This window comes from Ochotona princeps, chromosome 7, assembly GCF_030435755.1.
Source record: "Ochotona princeps isolate mOchPri1 chromosome 7, mOchPri1.hap1, whole genome shotgun sequence".
In the NCBI taxonomy this organism is placed as follows: Eukaryota; Metazoa; Chordata; class Mammalia; order Lagomorpha; family Ochotonidae; genus Ochotona; species Ochotona princeps.
In genome coordinates, this window is record NC_080838.1 from 33,292,060 (window position 1) to 33,309,146 (window position 17,087).

General features: G+C 38.7%; 1 protein-coding gene across 1 annotated transcript in view; it reads right to left on the bottom strand.

Moving 5' to 3' along the window:
• Window positions 1-589: 589 nt before the first annotated feature.
• The window catches only part of SYNPO2 (synaptopodin 2), a 185,614-nt gene continuing 169,116 nt past the window's right edge, over window positions 590-17,087 (bottom strand). The window contains exon 5 of the mRNA XM_004594529.2: window positions 590-3,248. Within this exon, the coding sequence (XP_004594586.2) occupies window positions 2,703-3,248 (546 nt within the window). The 3' untranslated portion in view covers window positions 590-2,702. The remainder of the gene's footprint in view (window positions 3,249-17,087) is intronic.

A 17,087-nucleotide genomic window follows, 5' to 3' on the forward strand; every position in this document is an offset into this window, starting at 1 on the left:
GTCAAGTGTGAATTTCTACTTTCTTTTTAAAAACAAACATTCCTATAATTCCTCCCCAGCTACTATAACTAAGCCATCCGAATACATTTAAATCTCAAATCGTTTATATGTGTATATACTGAAGCCCTATTAGGGTAATTCTTTCCAATGTGCGTGATAGTGCCGAAATGTGAGAGACATTCAGAAATAAGTGGACTTGAGTCTGTGCATTAATAAAATTCAAACTACAGGACAATTTTAAAGTCATCTTAATAATGGACACACACATGCAAGGATAAACTTAAACTCAAGATGGAGAAAAAGTGCCAAGTTAATACCTCTATGACTATGACTAATACCCTTTATTTTTACTGAGAGTTTTTTAAATCTACAATAAAGAATGAGCTCCTTCTACCCATGTGATTGCTACTAAGAGAAAAACGTTCCCTATTTATAAAGCAGCAGTTCTTCTTGGTATTATTAAGAAGGCAGACCAGTTTATTTTGCTTTGTGTGAGAACAGCAACATCTAGTTTTTCTCACCAGGAGGAATCAAATCTAAGTGTAAGTATTTTTCTCCATGCTCCTTGAAAATGGACAAAGTTAGTGTGTTAGATGCCCCATTGCAGCCATTGGCTTGGGCACAAGCGATCTAACTTTGTCCATTTTCAAGGAGCATGGAGAAAAATACTTACACTTCGAGTTGATTTGACAGTGGAATTTTTGCTATTCAGAATTATCTTCTGCAAAGTGTGACTTCTTGAAACACTCATTTCTAATAAAATATGGGAAGTTCATTTCCTTGTGAATCAAAAATGCGCAGCTTTCCTGCCACATGTCATTTTCTTGATGTACAGAATTGATTCAGATCATGCAAGCACTGTTGATCTAATTTGCACAAAGAAAGAGTGTTCTATAATAATATTTAACTTTAAAACATCTGCTTCTCTTTTGAGTCTAATGAAACTTTTAGTGAACAAGACAAGTATAGTGTGTACCAACTGATAGAAATAACTAACACTTGTAAGAGAAAGAAATAAAATGGAATATGGCGGTAACAAGCAAAACCTTTTCCACTAAATTCTCCATGTCTTAAAAAACTCTTAAATATGGAATGATTCAATACATTTTGAACAAAGGAAGGATTTTATGTGAAGGATTCTTGGGAATTTGTTGATGGCCTAATCCACATATCAGGTATTATTTTTTAAGATTTCATGGAAATTTGGGGGAGTCAATAATCACATCTTATTCCTTGACAGAATTAGCACCATATCAATTTAAGATAATATAACTGAACTAATTAATGTTTTTCTGGTTCTACTACTAAATATACCTATTTTTAAAAACCCTTTCTTTTAAAGTAAAGGAATATTTACACTATGGAATTTTTTTATTCTGTGAAAGAGAACATGGTGAATTCAAGAGTCAACAAAGTAAAACAAAACAAAATTATCACGTTTGAAAACCTGAACAAATTTTGAAGACTCAAGATATTATATTTTAAACTATGCTAGATACCTAAAATATTTTGAATGTCCTCTAATGCTTTGTGGGTAGAGTAGTAAGCAGTGGTTGTTTGAAGTGATTGTTTATGATTGTGGTAAAGAGTCATGGGTCAGAAAATTGCTGATTAATTTTCTTGGAACATCCCACTTGCAACTGTCTAGAGAAGCACCAAAAGTACCCATGTCTCTTTGGCATGTTCTCTGTAATCACATAAATGATCATGACCTACACTTGCATAGTAACAGGCATATTCATCTATCATTACCTTAAATCCATTAGCAGATTTTTTTTTCACATCAACTCTCCCTCCATGTAACACGTAACACAAAACCTGCTGTCCAGCAATCCTTCTGGGACCTCTGATAGTACAGGCAGGGATGCACTTAACCTAATAGGTATATGACAAACAACAGAATATGATCAATGCAACAAAGGTCATTTTACTAACAAGAGCATCCCAGAATATCAGAGCTGATAAGAGATTTGATCATCCAATCTTCTCATTTTACAAAATGGAATACCCAAATCATGTTCTATTTCTATATTGGGCTGCTGGCTCTAAAATAGGTTAGAAGAAATATATTTTATATTTATTTCACTTGTACACACATTACATAATTTACTCCCCAAATCCTTCAAATATCTAATAATTATATTTATTTATATTGATTTTTTTCTGAGAATTCCTATATTTCAATTCTTAAGAAAATCTGAATCTCGTTAGACATAAAATGTGTTTCAGAAAAATGTTTGAAATAACACTGAGGAAGTTCCTTTTTCATGATCCTTACTCATTATAGCATGTTTCCATTGAAATTTTCTCATTGTTACTACAGCTACTGATAATAAGCATACCATATTCCATTCATTCCCTCCTGGACTAAGGGACATACAAGAAAATGTTTAGTTTCATTTTGATTGAGTGGAGTTCAATTGATTAGACTATGCCATATAAATGTCATTAGGATTATGAGTTCTGTTTAAGTGTCAGCATGTCAAAGCAGAAAATGACATTTTTTCTTCAGAAAAATTATCTTGTGTATCAACAAAAGAGGAAATTATTCACTCACCTATGCATATCATATAAACACACACAAATTCAGATCAATAACCTATAAGAACAAGAAGTGAAGCAAAGCTACCAGAAACATCAAAAACCCTACAAAGGAGCATCAGGAAGAATCATCGTGTGTACATCATCAGATCTCGTAGCTTTCATGTTTGGCGTCTCCATCCCCTTGGGTGTGGGTTATAGTTGTAATCAGCTACTGGAAGACAGTACTCGGACCTAGTCTCCAGGGACATTATTTCAGAATCATTTCTGGAGGTTGGCCTATGATACCCATATGGCAACTGGAAGCCATATTGGGAACTGCTGGATAGACTATTATTATTTGCTAAGGCTGTGACATTATATTCTTGCTTTCTAAATGAACCACTGTTGCCCTTCTGGGTTTGAGGACCACAGGACAGTTTCTGCTTCCAATCCTGTGGGGGCCCTGGAAGCACCTTCCTCCGCGCTGCTGAGACCACATTTGCCACAATGGATTCCTGGATGCTTCTGGGTCCAAAGGCTTCATCCACTAGACCAAGGGGAGACTTAGCTGCTGCTTCCCAGGGGGTTGGTCTCTTGGTTGCTTTCTCTAGCCCACCAATGGACTTGCTAGAGTAATTATAGGCAGCTTGGTATCCGCATGGAGGTACTGTAGAAATGGTGGGAGGCATTGGTTGTCCAGGAACAGAGAGGGAACGCCCAAACTCCTACAATAAACATATGGAAATAGCTCATTCATCACATGTGCTGATAATGATCACCACATATAGAAGTATACATTACTACCCACTGCAAGAATCAAACCTCACAATGCCTAGTCTTCAGGCCAGCATAGGAGATCTCGGTTTTGTATCTTATTAGTTCTATTCTGCCATTTGACTCCTTTTCCTTACTCACCCTCCTAAGTTGCTCTCACCACTGAACCAGTAGCACTGATTGCTGCCATCTTTCTGAGGCATGATCTCCCATGGCAGGAGCCCTGTCATCAATGGGAAACAGCTTGGTTTCTGCGTGCCCCATACATTCATATCTACACCCACATCCCACCCTCATTCTAGTTCTATTCTCCTGGTACAAAATAAATAAAGCAAGTTAATAACATTAGAAACACATCATAAGCTACTGTGTCATTTACTTTTTCCAAGTAACCTTGAATCTATTTCAATTTGCTCCACTCAAGATTACAAATACAAACAAGACCTGCCGAGAACAAGACTTGTAGAGTGATTGGCCTTTGTCCTCTCTGAATCTCCTTTTATGGTGCAGATCACAGCAATCTGAATTTGCTAACTATGACACATTGCTCACATCTCTGAGGAAATCTCTCATTTTATTTGCTTTGCTTCCTTTTCCTGTATTATGTTCCGGTTTCTTTGAGAGCCAATGTGCCTTCAATACTCCTGTATGAGTGCTAGCTGTTCTGCTTGACTAATATATTACAATATAGCTTACTGAGAGCTCTAATGTTCTCTCCCATTACGACTTACACATTTCCCAGGACCCTGATTTCTGCCTATCCACGTAACTTCCTTCTACATTCTTAGTTGTGCATTGGTTTCTTAGACAAACTGCCAAAAAGTGGCAAGGGCACACCTGGGGGGAAATGAGTCAACTCTGCAAGTATCAAAACATTGTGTTTCTTGAACAAAAGGTGTTGCCCTGCTTCAAAAAATTGTGTTCAGATTTCATAAACAGTTTCAGTTGTGTTAGCTTAATGAAGTTCTCAACTTTCAAGTGAATAACAACACCTGGACTTGAGCAAAATACCTGAGATTGAAGTTTTCCCCATTAGGCAAAAAGAAGGTGATGGTTCATCCTTGGTTTGCAGATAAAAAGGGGAGTGGGTTTAAATATAATGGATCTGAGTTCTGTATTTTTAATCATTAAAACTATATGAATAATGATGGAGTCCTAGCAAAAATTTGCTTTAATTAATGTCCCTATTTCTTATCCAGAGCTAGTCATAAATCCTCTTCACTGTAATATTGGTGGAAACGGGGTCTAGACTCTTAGCCACCTTTATTTCAGGACTTGGTTTCTATTCCATAGTATGTAAGTATTGCCTTAAAAAAAAAACTCATTAGAGAAAATTGTACTAAATACCTAATGTATCCAAGCACTTTTCTATGAGCTAAAAATACGAAGAGAATGAAGTTCTTGCCTTCCCAAAGCACACAATCCAGGCTTAGGGTCAGCTCCACCGTGACAGCATAATCAAGTTTAGAGGGCCATGTTCAGGAAGTCTCTTCACCCACTTTGACAAGAAAAGGGAGAGAACTTTCTGAGTAGTATTAATTGAACTATCTCCCATATTATATGTCTGTATACCCCTTTAATGCCTGTTTGTGGGAGAGTGAGATCAATATTTTTCTACAGAGTCTCTGGGACAGTTTTCTGATTCCACTGAATCTTGTCAGAAACAGTCTTGAAAACAATATGGAGTTGAGAGTATAGAAACAGATGGAGATTGAAGGCTCTACAGAAAAATACAGACAGACATTAGCAAGGCTAACAAATGAAACAATAAACTTGGTGATCAATAAACTTGGAAGTATTAAGTACTATGTGAATGCATATACTGCAGCGATAAGACGTTCAAAATGCCAGATGAATGACAGAAATTTATTTTTTTGCTCTTTCTCCCTGACACCCACATTGTTTGTGAATCTTCAAAATTGAAATGTAGCCAAAATAAGAAAATTCAAAACTATGGTGAGAGATCAGCGGTGTTTCCTTTTCCAGCTGTGATTTAAACGTCAATCAATGAAATATGTCAGAAAAAGATTGAAGCTATGAAGCATGATTTGATAAAGTAAGTCAAAGATTTCCAAAGAGAAATTAAACATAGCTTGGAGACTTGGAACAAGAGCCCATGTAGAGTCTGCTTATGACAGAAATGGCAGCCATACTGGCTGTGAGGAAAGAACAGCAGTCAGTTCAATGAACAGTGATCACTGCTCCCCCATGTCTCATTTGGACTGCTGAACATGTTCCTCAGAGGATTCAACACGGAAAAGAAAATGATCAGTTATCCTAAATGACAACCAATCATGATATAAATAAATCGTCCTTTCGACACATATTATTTCTGTTCATGCCCCAAATATTGCAGGTCCCTGGTCTCTGTCTGAACCCTAATCTTCATGCATGTCAGCCGAAGTTCACATCTCATTCTCTGATGTCACTTCCTCCTGTCCATCTCTGCCCCAAGGTTCAGGTTGTTCTCTGTCTGGCTGACCGAAGGAAGCCATCAGATGGACTCCAAGCCAACGATGACCAAAGGGATCTGAAAATAACAGCGATGTGCCTTCTGTTTTGGAATTTGAATGTCTGATGGTAGCACCCAGCCTGAGTTGTCACTTCTACTGTGAACTGAATTAGTATCTGAGGATTGTAAATGCTGTGTACCAGAGCACCTGTTACCAGAATGCTAAACTGGCTTTACCCATAACATTTCATCCAGTTGCTTCTTCCTTTTCTCCCCTACCACCATTTAAATTGTATTTAGCAGCAAAAAAAAAGTCTTTCACTGACACTGAATAAAAATGTAGCAGGTCCTGTGACATTCTGTTTAACTCTTGGAGTAGTTCTAGGTTAGCTTTAAGTTTTCCAAACTAGTCTATTTGGAAAGAGACATTTGTATCTCCTGGAGTCACAAACTCCAACTTCAGTGTCACATGAGATCCCCTGTCTTTGCCACCTCTGTCTTCCAGCACCCTGGATGAAGGGCAAGGATGGAGAAATACAGGAGCAGGAGGAAGATGGTTTCTCACTCTTAGGACTAGGCAGACTCAGAAAGGAATACTTTCATGAATTATTGAAAGATTCCTACCTCTGGGGACATTTTATTTGCACACTTTTAGCCATCCAAATTTGCCTCTGTTTCAGGGGGTGACTTGTTTTGCCTGTACTGCCTGAAGAAGCTATTTACAGGGCCGAGCACGATGGCTAGATGGCTAAATCTTTGCCTTGTACATGCCAGGGTCCCATATGGGCATCAGTTTGTGTGCAGGCTGCTCCACTTCCCATCCAGCTCTCTGCTGGTGGCCTTGGAAAGCAGTAGTGAATGGCCTAAAGCCTTGGGACCCTGCACTTGTGTGAGAGACCTGGAGGACGCTTCTGACACCTGACTTTGGATCATCTCAACTCTAGCCATTGCGGCCACCTGGGGAGTGAACTCCCAGATGGAAGATCTTTCTCTTTGTCTCTCCTTCTCTCTGTAAACCTACCTTTCCAATAAAAGCAAATCTTAAAGAAAAGAAGAAGAAAAAGCAGTAGCAGCTATTTACAGCATGGAACTACTAGGGTTCATTTGTCCCCCTCAAGAGACCTCAAAATGATTGCATCCCTCCCTCCCATGGGTACTGGACCATGGGTACCACTACTATCATATTCCTATGAAGACATGACAACACATTTCCTGTGTGTGTGTGCACGCGCGTGCGTGTTTTGTTTTGTTTTGTTTTGTTTTGTTTTGTTTTGTTTCTGTAAGAGTTTACCAGCCTGTGCCTCACCCTCCAGCTTTCCTGCCAAGGCATCAGATCCTAGCCTACTCTGACCTCAACACCCATCTTCATGCAGGCCTCTCATATAAGGAATCTAAGAAACTACCTTGATTCTCAAACAAGTCTTGAGGTACAGAGATGGAGACCCCAGCTGCTCCCAACACACACGTACAGTACCACAGGATTCTCATAGCATCCTCTCTCCTCAGCATACTCAGGCTCCCTCTAGTAACCTGGATCTGACCGAGAGGATCAAGAATTAACTAAGTGGCTTGTGGTCATTTTGTTTGTAAAATATCTAGTCTGGAACCTTTCTCCAATGTACAAAGTGTTATTTCCCAGGGATTTGGTTAAACCTTCAGTCTCAGTATTCTGTTAACATATCATTTTTCAGTAGAGCATAAAGCTCTTGTCTTTTTAAACTGAAATGGGAGTGGGTGTGTGGTCTAGCAGTTTAAAAGGTGGTTGGAATGCCCACATCCTCTCGTCTCAATGCCAGCTTGCTGCTAATGCACATGCTGGGAGATGGTAGACATCTGGGTAGTTGGGTCCCTGGTGCCCAAGTGGATGAGTGGATTCCTGGCTCCTGGCTTCAGCCGCTCCCAGTCTGATTGCTGCCAGCATTAGCGGAGAGTGAGCCAGCCATGGGAATTTCTGCCTCTAAAATAAATAGATGTTTTTAAAAATACAATGAAATATAGGCTAAAATGGAACGGAAAATGTCTTTCCTATTCATTCATTGCAAGGAATTTCTCTGGCAACTTTTGATAGTTTCAAAGAGGTACCACCTCAGACTGCCCTGAGGCCCTGCTTGGAAACAGACGCTCACTAGTTTCCAGGGCATCTTAGATGACCTTGGGTTCCCATTCAGAGGAACTTCTTTAATAGAATGAGACTTACCTCCTATACCTTTATGTTATAGTCACGCTAACACAGAAAACACCTACGTTCACTTTGCTACAGCCTTTTATGTATTCCAGTTTCACCTCTTTTGAAAAATTTTCACAATCCTGTTGCTATTTTTAATTTTCCCTGCTAAGAAGAAATAATATCCAGTATTTATTCCCTCAAGTTTTCCAAATCCCTACTTTTCCAGTTTGTTGGGGAAGGCCAATAGAGCTGTGGTGATCTTCTTAAGCAGTTGTACACGCTTATACACCAGTGTACACACCCTTGTGCTGAGTGAGGACAACTCAAATCAACAAGCCAACTGTGGCATCTGGCAGATGGTTTAGTTCATATCACACCTGCAACATTCATTCTGTGGATTTAGAGCAGTCTGATTTTAAAGACTTCCACCTACGAAAGAACATGCCAATCTTCAGGCAGTCCCCTGTTCTGCAGTAAAGATTTCCACTGAACTCATGACTCATTTGGTCTTTTATATTGCAAAAGTAAAAGGCCAACTCTGTGAAAGAAACAACTTCCTACATCTGTCCTCAGTAGTAGCCGGAATTAATACGTTGGTTTCTGTGTGCAGGAAGTGAGTGTGCTCGCTGTGTGTGGAGTATTTCATAGACTGCTCACCACAATCCAGTAACGCAATCCCCACCATTATCTACATTTTCCAGATGACAATCCTCAAAGAGGATAAGCAACTGTTCTCTTCTCTAGCCCCAATTCATCCCAATAGCCATTATTTTTTCTTAACTCTTATTTTTAAAAGACCTTGATCTCTTTAAAGTTCATGAATCAGTGAAGCAGTAAAATACATCCCAATGATATGCACTAGATTTTCTACCTTTGTCCATACCTACAATGCCATGATGCATTCAAATAGCAGAATGTTAAACTTGGAACACTTACTAAAGGAATATACTACTGTAATAATATGGGATAAAATAGTGGGAGGGTAAAATAGGGGGAGAAAACAGGGGAATCCCTATATGTATGAAACGGTATCATGGAAAACAAAAATAATTTAAAAATTAAATTAGTGAATAATTCTCTAAAGTTTTTCTTACTTGTGAAATTAACACAATTTGAAACCCTCAAGCTTCCCTTGATTTGAAGTCATTTAAGTGCATTTAAAAGCTGTTGTTTATTAATAAAATTGAGGTATTCATAAATATTTATTCAATCTAAAATACCTGCTACGTATGGTTTAGAATGCACATTGTTGTTCTATATTGGATACAGTAAGGATGGGTCTAATATGAATCCCATATGTGAATCACATGTGGGAATGATGACATCTTTCAAGCTGCCCAAAAATTTGGTGAAGATAACCTAATTTTTGAGGTATGACAGCCAAATATAGAAATAATCATTCATTCATTTAAAAATATTTACCAAGCACCTGCTATTCTGACACCAGTCATGGGTCTAGGAATATCTTAACCAAACAAACCCCCCCAGAAAAGTCAAATGTTGATCGTTTAGGTGCCTGTAAACGAAGGAAAGGGAAATGTGGAATTTTGACAGAGTGAAGCAACAGCCAAACAGAGTGCTTAGATAATGGTGCAGTAAGACCTCCGGAAGAGGAGGTAAGAGACAGGGCCATATCTGGGATTTGTGTTCAGAGAGATCAGCAAGTACAAAGTCCTGAAGCATGAAGCATCCCTGTATGTTCAAGCAAGAGCAAAGAGGCCAGGGTGGCTGCGCTCAGAGGGAGAGAATGTGGAGCAGGTAAAGTCAGATGACAGGACCCGCGTGCGAGATTTTGTGATGCCTCATGGGTCAATGAAAGGACCCTGGTTTTTCTTTTCTAAAATAGGAAAGCAAAAGAACATGTTTCTGCTTAGACTTATTTATATGAAAGGCAGATTTAGAGAAAAATCAAATGAAAGGCCCCAGCGTGGCGGCCTGGCAGCTAAAGTCCTCGCCTTGAACACGCCAGGGAACCCATATGGCCACTGGTTCTAATCCTGGCAGCTCCATTTCCCATCCAGCTCCCTGCTTGTGGCTTGAGAAAGCAGTCGAGGACGGCCCAGAGCCTTGGGAACCTGCACCTGTGTGGGAGACCTGGAGGAATTTCCTGGCTCCTGGCTTTGGATCGGCACAGCACCAGCCGTTGCGGTCACTTGGGGAGTGAATCATCAGACGGAAGATCTTCCTCTCTGTCCCTCCTCCTGTATATATATGTCTGACTTTGCAATAAAAAATAAATAAATCTTTTTTTATAAAAAAAGTCAAATGAAAGAAAGACTCTATCATTCACCAATTCACTCCTCAAATGGCTGTAATGGCCAGGGCTGGGCCAGGCTGAAGCCAGGCACCAGGAGCTTTTTCCAGGTCTCCCACATGGGTGCAGTGGCGCAAGCATTTGGTTAATCTATTGTTTCTTCAGGCCATTAACAGGGAGCTGTATTGGAAGCGCAGCAGCCAGGTTATGAACCAGCACACAAACGAGATACAGGCTGTGGCCTAACATGCTAAGCTACACTGGTGACCCTCAATGGAGAATTTTAATCAGAGAATGGTGACGTAACCTGAGCCAGGTCTTAACAGGGTGATTTTGGCTGGCATACTAAGAAAAGACTAAAGGAGGCAGGATGGAACTAGGGAAACCAATGAGGAGACAAGAGCAGTGGTTTAGGCAAGAGTGTGTGGGCAGATAGTGAATGTGTTGTGATACGGAATGTGCTGGCAATGAGGTGTGGCATGTAGGATGGAGGGGAGGGAACACTGACTCCAGAGGTTCTGACCTGCACTAACGGGAAGATGGAAAAGGTCTTGTGCTTCCTACAGGCTGTCTTCTTATTGTGTGTCTCTTCTAGGATCTCTGTTTTCTAGAAATCCCAATCAAAGGTCAAAAGAAACACATTTCTTCCTGTTCGCTTTTCTTGAACCCTTTGAAATATTTGTGTTGGGAAATTAATGACCAAGTATTTAAAGACAGAAAGGAGTCAAATGAATTGGACTAATATTTATCAGTTGAAGACCCTCAATCAACACTGCATGTATAAGCAGGGTATCAGCCAAGAGAATCTTTTGGTTTGGAAATGTACGACACAACAAGGTTTGCCTTTCTAGACTCTAACCTTCTTTAACTTCTCAGATTATCTGTGTCACTCTGTAAATGTAAACTTCAGAGGAGCCTTCCTTGTTAAGGACCAAGGACTCCTTGCCAGTTAAGTTGGTTACCAGCCAGTTAAACAGGGGAGCTAACTAAACTACTTCATTAATAAGCTGTATGGCAAAATCAACATTCAGTTGACATATAAAGATGATTGATGTTAAGCTGAGAAAGACTGCAGCTGCTCTGAGCTTTGCTCCTCAGTTCAGACCCCATATATGTTTCTCCTCATAGGGCAAAAGTGCATCTTAATGTGATGTACTCTGTTCCTTCACACGGCCCACCTGCTTGTTCTCATGACAGATGGAAAAATGCCAGTATTCATTCACTACAATGTAAATGACCCTTTCCAAAATTTCAAAGAATTCATTCCGTGTAGTTTGCATGGGCCTCAACTCTTTAAAGAAGTCATTCTCTCAAAAGAATCTCATGGCAAGTATAGCCTAGTCTTAGATTGACAGCTCTAGTACAATACTGCCTGCATTCAACTTCCTACTCCATTGCTCACTAGCTTTCTACTCCTGGAAAGTTGCATTTCCAACCTAAAAGCAACGTCGTTTAGCAAATAGTGATATTTATTATTATTGTTGTTGTTATTATTATTATTATTTTGAGACAAAACTGTGGTCCCTAAAGGTATCTGAGACCTGGCAGGACCTTTTGTTTATGAGGCAACTGCAGAGGCAGGTGGCCAACCTGGGATAAAAATAGAAGAGTCCTGCCTTTGAAGTGGCATTAAGCAGCACACGCCAGAGATACCGCAGTGCCGGTCCTCAGCTGCCTCCCCACAACAGGACACAAGCAGCTGGGCTGGGAAGAAACTTTGCCACTCACTTCACCTCGCTGCTAGGACAGAGTGGACCAAAACACAAACTTCTGGATGATTTTTTATCCTTCTATTACAAATAATAATAATAATAAAACAACCACACTCAATTTAAAGTTGTGAGGATTGCCCTGAGGGAGGAATTTGTGCTTCTGTCTCTGGGATCCTTTTCATCTCATTAGCAATGGTCACAATTCTGTCTGAACCATACAGAATTTTTCCGGTAGTCCAAATTCTGAACATTGTGTTTCTGTTATCTCATATACCCCTGATCTTAACCAAAAGGCCAAGAGGCACCAACCATTACCTCATTTAATCCTTCCAAAAACTGTGCAATTTTCACATTACCAAGAAGAAAACTGAGGGGCAGGCAAGTTACCCAAGGTCATACAGCTAGTATTTTATGTATAATTGGAAATTAATGCCATAGGTAATAAACTTCAATTTGAATAGTGTATTTTGAGGGGTTAAGAGAAACAAATTACTGCCATAGCAATTTTTGACCTTTATTTTCAAAATAGAACTAGGTCCTATGGCTTCAAAATACTTCTATTAAAATAGAATTTTCTGGGCCTAGTGGCTAAATCTTTGCCTTGCATGCGCCAGGATCCTATACGGGCATCAGTTTGCGTGCAGGGTGCTCCATTTCTTGTGGCCTGGAAAAGCAGTGGATAATGGCCCAAGACCTTGGGATCCTGCACCCATATAGGAAACCTGAAAAAAGCTCCTGGTTCCTGGCTGTGGATTGGCTCAGCACTGGCCATTGCAACCACTTGGGGAATCTTCTGTGGGGAACCACAAAAGATCTTTCTGTCTCATTTTCCCTGAAATTCTGCCTTTCCAATAAAAAATAAACAAATATTTTTAAAAAACCAAACTTTTCTATTTAAGTAGATAAATCACCACTTTATTTTTTTTATATCTTTGGGCAGGGGCCCTTTTTAAGTGTATTTTTATGTAACTCTAATTGACTTTGAACATATAAATAAATATTCAGGCACATTTCAAACGCCTTCTGCAAATTTTTCCTTCTCCTCAAAATATTTAAATTTGTCATTCATGCAGGGTGCTACCAGAGAAGAAAACAAATAGTGACAAAAGGTCTAATTTCATTATTTTCTATGGAGATAAAAACTTAAATTTTAAAATAAACACAAAATAGTAATCAAGTATGAAATAAACTTACTTTTTCTCTTTTTAAACATTTTACTTACACTTATTTGAAAGACAGAGTGAAGGAGAGAAGAGACAGTATATACATCTGCTGATTCACTCCCCCAAATGGCTACAATGGCCAGAGCTGGCATAGGTGGAAGCCACAGGCCTAGAACTCTTTTTCTTTCACATAACGGCAGAAATCCAACCACTTGATCCACTGCCTTCCAGGGTATGTATTAGTAGGAAGCTGGATCAGAAGTGGACACCTAGGGCTTGAAGCAAGCAAGCAGGCACTTTCATATGGGATGCAGGTGTCCCCATACAGCAGCTGAAGTTGCTGTGTCAAATGCTCATCTTGAAATAAACTCCTAACCTTGTGGGAAGCTTTGACGTTGAAAAACAAGGCGGTGTTTGGTGCATCTTAAACACTTAATAAAAAATAGTCATCATTATTAGTATATGAGTTAACACTATTGAGTGGGCATTTGGCATGGGGCTTAAGGATACTACTTTACTTTTGGTAAGAGTGTAGGATAGTACAACCACTATGGAAATCAGTATGGAGAGTGCTCAGACAACCGAAAATTTATCGGCCATATGATCCAAATATCCCACTTCTGGGAATATATACAAAGGAAATGAAAACCACATATGAGAAAGTAACCTGTACTCCTATATTTAAAACAACGAAGGCATGGAAAGAACTCGGATGCTTGTTGAAAGAGGGATGGATGAAGAAACTGGTATATTGTTCCCTGGAGTACTACTCAGCCATTAAATGAAATTCTACCATTTGCAACAAAATGGTCCCACTCAGAGACCATCATGCTCAATGAAATAAGTCAATCCCAAAAGGACAAATATCACATATTTTCTCTGATACAAGGCAACCTTCATGCAAAATACAAAACATGCATATACATATATTTATCCAGAGGAACTGTGTAATCGAAACCATCATAACAAGAAGTGAAGGTACATTGCAATATGCATCTCCACTCCTGAATATAATATGGACTCCCAATGACACTGTTAAATATACCTTGATACTAGATGCTGGAGTTTCTGCTATTGTTTATGCCTGCAATGTCAAGATATACTCAAACAGCAGAATGATGGCCTTGTGACTGTTTTTGAAGGTCTATACTACTATAAAAATAGAGAGGAAATCAGTGGAGAAAGGGGAGTTAATGAGAGGGGAGATCCCAGAGCCTTTAGAAGTTCATCATAAAAAACACAGAGTTTAAAAAAAAATAAAGATACTATCAGGAATGCCTGCATCTCATTTTGGAGTATCTGTGTTTGAGTCTTGGCTCCATTTCTGCCTCCAGTTTCCTACTTGAGTGCACACTCTGGGAGATAGCAGGTTGTGGCTGAAGTGGATTATATCATTAATATTATATAAAGACAGTTTTAGCCATCCATGATAGCCTAGAAACACTTGTTTCCTAAACCAAATCGACCAAATGTTTTTCTCTTTCCTCATTCACACAAAGAAAAACTACTATTGTAGTTGGATTTATCCCTGAAAGAGACCTGAGGGTGGGATAAGATGATGTCTTATGGGTCATGTGCCTACTATATGAAGCAGAATCAATATTCCTTATGCAAAATCATTTTTCAAGTATAATGGCTTTCACTATCTCTGAGGAAAATTTTATCAGTTCCAATTTTGGTCACAAGCATTTTAAAGCAATGTATGCATACAATTAACATGCCCAGTTTGGCCTTTGACTGATAACATGCTCCAAACTTTTGTTGGTGTGTTTTTAAGTCACCCTTTTACTGTAATTCCTCATTACAAAAAAAAAAAAAAAAAAAAGAATTCTGACAAACCAAACCTTGTTCATGGTAATACAGAGTTGTGTTAATGATCACACAACCTGTGACATCAGTTCACCAAGATGGAGAGAATACAGTATGAAGAAAGGGCCTTACAAGGTCTAATTGTTCTTCTGGCCATTGTGTTTCTGAGTCTATTAAATGGATCCCTGGATTCATACCCTGGGCCTTGGAGAAATTGCTTACCCTAACACACTTTGGAGAACTTAATTCATCCCCTTTTCAAAAACATGGCTCCAGTATTAGAAAAAATAAATACAACTCTATCAGAAAAGAACTGAGACCTTTTTAAAGCTCAGAATAGAAAAAAAAGTGCTTAATTCCTTCCCATTTCTCTGATCCAAATGTTACATTCTGTTCACTGATATTTTTCTTGTTTGAGGAATTTACAAAATAACTTTATGTAGGAGGTGAATTCAAAAAGTTAATGAAAAACAGAATTGAAATAAGTTCAGTTTCCTGCAAAAAATATTTTAAGTACTATGCATGGTTCTTTTTTCATTATATGCATTCTCCATGAACTTTTTGGAGATCCCTATAACAATATTTTATGTTAGTGATCAGAAAATGGGTAGGTAAGATTTTCAAATGAACGTTTTACTGGAATATATAGATTCCAGTAAATACGTATACATGTATATGTATATGTATATGTATATGTATATGTATATGTATATGTATATGTATATGTATATATACACATATGTGTATATATACATACTATATTTGTACACATATATATACTATATATATCTATAGATTCCAGTATACCACAAGAGACATGATCATGTGCTTTTCAAATACAATCAGAAACTTGGAAACACCAAGTGCATTTCTTCAAAATCAGAAGCAATTACTTCATTTGAAAATACAAATCCCAGTTCCACTTGTGGAATGCTTGTTTACTTCTCAAACTTTTAAAAATAAAGGACCAATTACTTAATTGCACCACTGGCACTAGCTGTTAATAGAGCTGTTTTCCATGGGCATAGTTGTCTTAATGTGCTCACCCAACTGTAATGTGTAAATATCTTGACATAACATGCCATATTAATACTGTAACAATTTTGGCAAAGTGGGCTACACTTTATCAGACCTGTCTCATTCTTTGCATTATCTTGACTTCTCCCCATTCCCAAATTGGCCTTCATTTTGAAATGATGCTAGACATAGACCCTTCCAAGTGCTAAACAACGTTCTCACTTGTAGCATTAATTTATGTAAATATACTGATAAATTTACAGAAAAGTAAACAAATTAACACAAACATTCCATCAACTCACTTAGCCATCTTTTCATTCAGTCCATAAAAAATAACAACTTCTGGACGTAGTAAAACAGCCTTACTCCCTCTTGCATGAATCTCCAGCTCCCCTGTTTGTCTTTTCTCCTCCCACTAGCAAATACAAAAACGCATGTCTCCTACTACAGAACATCCAGACACATCATCATTGCTCTCACTGTAGAAAAAAAACCTCTGAGAGTGAAAGGTCGAAAGCCATGTGAGTGTTGGGATCAAAGGTGCTACCGAGTGGGCCTATCTGTTCTTCCAGCTGCACACAACTTCCAGCTAAGCCAGGGGCTGACTTTGCTCTTCGTCAATCCATTACACTACTTGCTTACATTCGTGTTACAACAAAAATAACTAGGACCTTTCCCTGAGACAAGTAAAGTTCATGAACTTCATTTTACTTTCAGAAATTCTACAATCCTATTTATGTTCATGCCAAATGTTTTAAAATCCCCCTTGATCCTAGATCCCCAAATAAGAATGTTTTGCTGACTGCCAGAGAGATGTTAGTGATTAGTAAGGTCAGTTTTGATTGAAGATAACAGACTCTACAGCCATGGGAGATCATGACAATCCCTTTGGGCAGAGATAAGAAAAAGCAAGGAGGAACTTCCAATCCCTTGTTTTACAAGATAAAACTGCCTGGTTCTGCTTCTGGCAATGTTTATGTTCATCAGAGGCAGGGGGTCAGATAAAAATGATCTCTGAAGAACTGTATGTTAGTAATGATATAGAGGAACTAGATGGGGGAGCAAATTGGGGAGGGGATAAGGGAATATGGAACTGTATCATAAAATGATAACAACAATAATAAAATGTTTTAAAAAATGATCTCTCAAAGCCTCTTTTGTTCTTCTGGTGAAGAAAAAGGGATATTCAAAACAAATTATGCTGCCACAGCTTGTG